At 36.8% G+C, this 8,167-nt stretch overlaps 1 protein-coding gene across 2 annotated transcripts; it reads left to right on the top strand.

Annotated features, from left to right (window-relative positions):
- The first annotated feature begins 2,754 nt into the window (after positions 1–2,754).
- Positions 2,755–7,174, top strand: LOC121429333 (retinoic acid receptor RXR-alpha-A-like). Of its 2 annotated transcripts, none has more exons than XM_041626341.1 (3): positions 2,755–2,915; positions 4,218–4,378; positions 6,866–7,174. In XM_041626341.1, the coding sequence occupies exons 1-3, from the start codon at positions 2,786–2,788 to the stop codon at positions 7,157–7,159; spliced, it is 585 nt and encodes a 194-aa protein (XP_041482275.1). In that variant the 5' UTR covers positions 2,755–2,785; the 3' UTR covers positions 7,160–7,174. The 2 variants fall into 2 exon arrangements, with proteins under 2 accessions (XP_041482275.1, XP_041482274.1); XM_041626340.1 differs by having other exon boundaries at positions 2,757–2,915; positions 6,833–7,174.
- The last annotated feature ends 993 nt before the right edge of the window (positions 7,175–8,167 follow it).

Genomic DNA, 8,167 nt, shown 5'->3' with positions numbered 1-8,167 from the left:
TGTCCTAAACTCTTTTTTTATGAAAAGGACTTCTGATTGTGTCAATGTACAATATGCGTGTGTGTATGTGATCGGTTGAATGTATTAATGAATGGATGGATGGATGGGTAGATGGATGGATGGATGGATGGATGGATGGAAAAGTGCATGAAAATGACAGATGGATACATGTACGTGTATGTTGTACATGTTGATGAGAAAATGAACAAATAGAACAAACTATTAAATAATGAACATCATGTAGGGTGATATAGTCTTTGGTCTTCAGTCTTGTAGGACCGTGGTACATTGTATATACGGTATGGTTCCCTTGGTTCAGCAAATGCATTAAAGAACACGACCCCCTGATTACAAGGCTTGAATCAGAACCACTATAATTCAAAGTTTCCACAGTCATATATTGAAGTGATTTTCGTCTTGTTCGCCATTTTTCGTCCAGTGGAAGAAGTGATTTTAAACAACAAGTATATTTTATCTCTTTTTTTAATGATGTACATGTACTGTATTACCGGTGCTCAACCACACAAATGTGTGACTAGCCCAGAAGTGAATTTGGGATCATTTTCTTCTTTGTAATAAAAGATAAATTCTATGAATCTATTCAGTGTACTTTGGGGTGAAGGCTGAATTCCACATGATTTTAATTCCTTGCTATTAAAATGAGATTTGTGTACAGAAAAGTAAAAGTTGCCTTTGGGTCTTTTATGACTTACTCTGAAACCATGAAGATTTTATTGATATGAATATTTATTCATGAAAGTATACTGGTATTATTTTTTGACAGGCCAGTACTTTGCAATTCAGTATAGTGAGAAGTGCTGGTGCTGTCTTCCTGCATGTACATGTACACATATAGGCCCATATTCTGAAGTCAGGTTAAGTTAGACTGTGGTCTAACTCTGTGCTAAAATTATGGGAAGCCAAGCATGTCAAAATTTGTTCACATGGTATATTTCTTATGTTTACTGTGCTCTTTCCTAATTCTTTAATAGTGAAGACAATTATCTTATTTAGCCTTCCCAGACAGTTAAGAATGATTAGAGAGTCAAATGAGCTGATACTATGAACCTATACTGTTAATTGGCTATCCATAGTTAAACCACAACTTTAGACCAGAGTTAAAGTGAAACCGGACTGCAGAATAAGGCCCATGTGTATAAACAGGAATGCTTTATAGAAGGGGGGGGGTGTATATTTTGGTATCTCGTGCTAAATTTCAGAGCCATTTAAAGTACAATGAGACCTGGGTCTGCTTCCTAAGAGATTTACAACTATTGCAAATTTAATTGTAACTTCCATGTCTCGTTGAAACCTAGAAGGTGATTGGCTGCTAAGCCTTGTTACCATGGAAGTTGCAATAGACCCCGTTCTCATTACACTAAAACTAGTTTACTGGAAACCGGTTCAGGAAACCAGTTTGGAAGATCACTTTGCTAACATTCCCATTTGAGCACATGAAAGGGGTTTTCAAAATCACTTCACATAAAGTGATCTTGTTGCTAAGGGAACGCTCTCAGTGGGATGTCACATTTCGCGCAAAACTAGAAAACACAGTGTAGGCATTCTACACACTGTATAGAGTAGCATGCTCAAAATCTGTAGATTGCTTCCCGAAAACGGTTGTGTCCTCAGTTATGCTAAAACCAGTTTAACGAGGCAAAGCGATCTTGAAAACTAGATTGTGAGATGGTGTTATGAACCGGTTTGGAAGATCGCTTCCATGATCGCTTCAACCGTTCTCATTACACGTTATTGGTTTCAACTATAAAACTACATGTAGTTTCCAGTAAACTAGTTTTAGGAAGGTAGTGAGGACGGTGTCTTATTTACAATAATTTTGACTCTGAATATAAAACGGGATATAAGGAATGTGAGGACAGAGAGAGAGAGAGAGAGCAAAGGTGTGATATTAGCTAGTATCGCAATGGCAATGGACGGATTCTAGAACATAGTGAATGCATCGAACATGCCTGTAAAATCACAATGAACGGCTGAGAGGTCTTTAAAAAAGTTAGTGAACTGGAACAATCAATAGTCCTAAGATTCGGTCCTCGGAGCTGACAGAAAATTGCAAATATGTTCGTCCAGAGTTGTGGACAAAACTGCTGTTTTGATTCACTGATTGCTACATGACAAAGGACTGCCTTGTCATGAAGGGATTTTGACAATAGATTATCTTTGTTCCAAAAAGTGTCTGCATAGTACCTATTGATAGATGGAAAGAAGATAGGTGACCTAATGTATGTAACATAAATGTGAAACATGTGACTGGTCTGTGAAGGCAAATGTTGGTATGAGCACATTGTTTTTGTGTTTCTGTCATGAAGAAGGAAAAACAGAATTTAGTGTATTGTGATTTTGTTTTTGGTGATAAAAAATAGAAACAAACTGCTAAATACTTCTTTTTTCTATTGTTTTTATACCAAAAGCAAAATCGTAAAACCATTTGAGCTCCGATTTGATTTTGGAACAGCAAAAAATCAAATTGAATATTAAAGGATAGTTCAGTCGGTAGAGCGGGGGTTTCGGATTCTGGTTACCTGAATTCTATTCCCACTTGGTGCGCTAGTGCCCTTTGGTCAGGCATTTATCCTCATTACCAGGTCCCTTGGAGAGGACCTTAAGCCGTCTGTCCTCTCGTTTCTCGCTCACAAGCATTCATGCTTTCCTAGAAATCAGGTAAAAAATTATTGATTAAAGAGCGCCCTCTATTATACATGAAAGTGTATATTTTGTATTGTCGTAATCATTATCTTCTGTTGTTGTTTCTGTCATTGTAGACGCTATGAAGTCCATGCCCCTTGGTAGCATGCAGTTACCAACCAGTACCATGGGGTCCCCGTCCATGGCAAACCAGGGTCTAAGCTCACCTACGCTTTCATCACCTGGCCTACACTCAGGAATCACAGATTACCGTAAGTCATGATAATTACAATAATGTTGATATTCTGCTTAAATTGTATAATGCTTATTCCCCGATTTTATACAGATATAATTACCCTGGTCATCTGATCGGTTTATTTCCAGTTCATCTAAATGCCAATTCGTCCAATTTCCAACACGTCTGCTATCATTTGGTCTACATCAGTTCGTCCACTCACCACATGGTCTAATTGCCAATTCGTTCACTACCATTTCGTCTAATAACCAGTTGGTCCAAATGCTATTTAGTCTATACACCATTTGGTCTACGTGGTCTAAGTGTTATTTGTGCAAAATGAATGAAAATGAAATGGATATTAGGCCAACTGGTTATGAGACGGAATGGTCATAGATGAAAAGGTGGTAAGATGAGGTGATTGGACCTAATGGTTATTGGACCATATGGTTGTTAGACGAAATGTTTGATGGACGGAATGGCATCAGACTAAATGAAAGTAGACCATGTGGTGAGTGGACGAGTTGGCAATTTACCATCTGATCCTGTCATGTTGGCACACAATGTATGCACTCCCAGGGGAGCATTCCAACAAGAGTTCCAAGACTCAATTTCTAGGCATATCACATAGGCTTTTTCCTTCTTCCAGGGACCCATTTAACACCTGGTTGGAGAGTGGCAAAGTGTGGGTTAATACCTTGTCAAAGGACACTAGGCATTGGTGGGATTTAAATACACATCCCTATGATTACAAGGCTAGTGTCTGAGCCCCTATACCAAGATGCTTCCACTGTCATGCTACAGTCCAACCAATCAATCTGACTCCAAAATGACCGATGGTACAGTCATCTGAAATATTACATAATGGCCTGAATTCACAAAGGTGGTTTTCAAAACCATTGGTTGAACCCAAGGTTTATGCAGATTTTCTGTATAAATTTTGCTTATTTACCACGTACATTAAGAAATTTCCAATGCTGATGCGAAAATGATGTAATGATGTAATGTTTCCTCAGAAGAAATTTTAGAAAGATCATTCTCAAATGCATCATTTTGTGAGTTTACCTTTGCCTTTTTAGATTGGTGCTCATAACCCCCCCAAAAAAAATGTTTTTAAAAAGCCTGATCGTCACCAATTTGAGGGTTAAGAGTTGATATTTTGTAGACCTTAATTAGGTCAATAATATTGACCTTTAGGCCGACAATGTCGATCTTTTAAATAAATCATGTTTATCGACCAATTATTTGTACTCGCCTGTACATAACTTTTCTTCAGTTGTCAATACGTAAATCCAATGAAATTGAATCGTTTTTCCCTTGGAACCCATGTTTGATTTAGGTCTACACTCGCCGCCCATGCAGTCACCGACCCTAACCAGTCAGGGTTCAATGGAAGATATCAAGCCAATCATCAGCTCTCAACCATCCTCCTTACCCCTCTCACAATCACAGGTATCCAGTATGACGGGCATGCATGCCCCTCTAAACATCAACGTCCAGGTAAGACCATTCAATTCAATTTATTTCAATTCAATGCAATGTCAGTTCAGTTCAATTAAAAAAACAATTCAATTCCATTTGATTTATTTCAATTCAATGCAATGTCAGTTCAATTAAAAAACAATTCAATTTGTTTCAATATATTTCAATTCAGTGCAATCTAGTTCAGTGCAATTCAGTTCAATGCAATGTCAGTTCAGTTTAATTAAAAAACAATTCAATTCGTTTCAATTTATTTCAATTCAGTGCAATCCAGTACAATGCAATTCAGTTCAATGCAATTTAGTTAAATGCAATGTCAGTTCAGTTCAATTAAAAAACAATTCAATTCATTTCAATTTATTTCAATTCAGTGCAATCCAGCTCAATGCAATTCAGTTCAATGCAATTTAGTTCAATGCAATGTCAGTTCAGTTCAATTAAAAACAATTCAATTCAATTTGTTTCGATTTATTTCAATTCAATGCAGTTTAGTTCAATGCAATGTCAGTTCAGTTCAATTTAAAGAAAATCAATTCATTTCGATTTATTTCAATTCAATGCAATTCAGTTCAGTGCAGTTTCAGTTCAATGCATTTTCAATGCAATTTAATTCAAGAACAATTCAATTCGGTTCAATTCAAGATTAATTCTGTTTCAATTGAAATTCATTTCAGTCAAGAACAATTTAATTCAATTCATTTGAATTAAGTTCAAGAACAATTATATTCAATTGAATTCATTTCCACTTAAAAATACATTTAAAATAATACAATATCCAATACATATCATCTAGTTATTAGTAGTGGGGATCATTAAAATTTAAATAAAGAATGACAGTTAATTAGAAATAAACCCTGACAACAAGTAAACATACTAAGCCTAAGAGGCTGTGATTGAAAATTAACACTGATCCTGAGTCTCCTCCCAATAAAACTAATTAGGGGTTACAGGTGGACCACTTCTCCGGGGTTTCCCCTTACTCTTTATACGAATATATTGCAGTTCGATTGCAAACTTCTTATATTGCCATTTGCCATTTTGTATTACAGGTATCCCACTTTTTCTTATACCCATACAATGCATTATTCTACAGTCATTCTATTAAAACCCAACCCCAAAGCAACTGATGAAATTTGAATGAAAAAGCTTGGTTGGCTTGGATTTGGTTTTGTCAATATTCCACAATATGAAAAAAAAATGTTTCAAAGAATTCCAGAAGACCACAAGATTCACCAAATTTTTCAGAATACACTGTTTAAAGCTTTTTCAAGATTACCAAATTACACAAAAGAATAAAGCAAAGTCATATCAAACTAGTTTGTAAATTGTAGTGATAAGATTTATTGTGTTTACAAATATGAGTTGCATTTACAAATATGAGTTGCATTTTCTCTTTTCAGCTAACAATCTTTATGTATTAAAAATGTTGCCATGCCACACCCATTTCTATCAGATCAGACAATCTGGTAGTAGACCAAGAAGTCATTATATAAAGTACATGTAGGAAAATAAGTAGAAGTGGGCCGATTATTCACTCATTTCATGAGAAATTATCAAAGTCGGATTTCTTTAGGCCAAGTGATACTTGTGTTGTCCTTAATTAACACAGTGTGTGTTTGTCTCAAGAGGTCTACATGTAGCTAATGGGAACATTTCCCCAAGAAGATGATTCTTAATTCACCTTGCTCTCTCCATTCACCCACACATTATATTGTTTCTCAAACTATCCCCTTGGCAACAAGGGTTGGCTATTCACAATAATCTATGTTCTAGCAGCTTTAAGAGTGTTTCTTTAGATTCAGGTTGTGGGGGTGTTTTTGTATTGTTACAAAAGTGTTAAGAATTCAATTAATTTGTTCGTAAAAATGGAAAAATTATTCTTTTAAATGAAAGATGAATTGACATTTTAAAAATGGCACAAAATGGCGACAGAAATGCCATGGATGGATTCCTACCTATTTGGATATTCGGGTACGTGTATGGAGAATATTAAAAAAATCTGTAATTTAGGATTTTAGAGATTCTTCTCACTTGTCTCATCTATGATTGTATTATTGGCCTGATTCTAATAAAAAATGTTTAGAACGAGTTCCAACGAGTCCGATTAAAACTTTGACTTAATTTTTTTAGATGTTATCATATTTTGGACCAGTCTAACTACTGTATACAATCTTTTAGATTTGGAATATGTTTTTCATCATGCTCCTCCAAGATTTGAATAAAATTTCAAAAAAATAATCCGGGGGGAGGTGGGGTGAGGACTGGTACTCTACAAGTGTGCACAATTTTTACTGCCTAGGGACCATTCTAAAATATCAACAACATGTCTCAGAGAATTGCTTTAATAGGAATAGTAGAAAACACTCCAAATAATTTACAAGAGGCCCTGGAATTTGTTAAGGATGTACATGTAGATCTGTAGTGAACTTGTCAGAGTAGATCTTGTAGCTACGTCTTGTTGTTAATCCGTAGTTTCCCCGGGACATTTTACATCTCAACGTGCAGGGCCACCTACACAACCCGTTCTCACAGCCGGCACAGTCGTCGATAAGCCCTGGCTCCATGCCCGGCACTTCCATCAACAAAAGCATCTGTGCTGTGTGCGGAGATAGAGCGTCAGGTAAGGTGCCCTCTGTGTCCAAATCATGTGCACTGTATGTCTTGATATGTGAATGTTGCTGTGTGCTTGCTTGTGTGCAATTCGGTATACATGTTAAAAATAATTTGTTCTATTTTTTATATGTATGTTTACACATGCATCGGTATTCTACCAGATATGTACCTTTCATTCATTGTTGAATATTCACAAATATAGAATAATGGCAGAACGAAAAATCATGTACATGTACATGTATTTCCCTTTTTTTTAATAAAAAGAATAAGCCCCCTTTCCCTATGAAACCTTTTATTACTGTCTATTTTAGTTTCTCATCAGTTGATGCTGGACAGTTAACCATGTGTCTTTGAAATGGTGATTTTTCAAAGTCGACTGACATTCAGAACTTATATTCCAGTGCAACTCCATGTAGTACAAAGGGGAAGGGGGGGGGGGGGCAAGGATGGAGATATTAGAGGAAATGGGAAGGTGTAAGGAAACGGGGTTTGGAAGGGGAAAGGATGGAGATAGATGGAAGGGTGGCAAAAGAGGGTAGGGTTTGGGAGGGGAAGGCGGAAGGAGATATCGAGGGGGAAAAGAGGAAGGGGTGGAATGGATATTCAGGTTTAAAGGGAAGGGAACACTTTGGGGGAAAGGAATGGAGATAAAGGTGGAAAATAGGAGGAAATGGGGGGGAGGAGGGGGGGGGGGGCAGATTGAGTTTTGAAGGGAATAGAGGGAAATGAAGGGGAAGGGAAGTGGGGGAGGAAGGGTACTTTAAAGCTTCATTTGATCGGATGATGCTGTTCGGAGCATGAGCCAGACTGCTATCAAAGCCATATGCACTTACTTGGTCTGTTGATCCGAAAGGGCAATCTACTTAACCATATGCTGATACGGAAAGATTTCAGCCATCATATTAATTATGAAGAATTGCTGCAGTGTATTTCAAGTGGCAATGCCAAGAGCTTGAACTTGACCTGCCATATCAGTGGCATCCAGACTTCAGGGGCCCTTTTCATAAAACTTGTTTTTATCATAAATTTACAATAACAGTAATAAGCTACTAAAATCCTTCATTCTGATTGGCTGATAGCAAATTTGTTAAAGAAATTGAGCATTTGTTATTATAACAAGTCTTGATGAAACGGAACCCAGATCCAGAATGTACTTAAAGGTAAATGCCAGTTGTGGTAACGATATCAAAATAA

Source organism: Lytechinus variegatus, chromosome 15 (assembly GCF_018143015.1).
Source record: "Lytechinus variegatus isolate NC3 chromosome 15, Lvar_3.0, whole genome shotgun sequence".
NCBI classification, from domain to species: domain Eukaryota; kingdom Metazoa; phylum Echinodermata; class Echinoidea; order Temnopleuroida; family Toxopneustidae; genus Lytechinus; species Lytechinus variegatus.
This window is presented reverse-complemented; position numbering and strand designations above follow the sequence as displayed.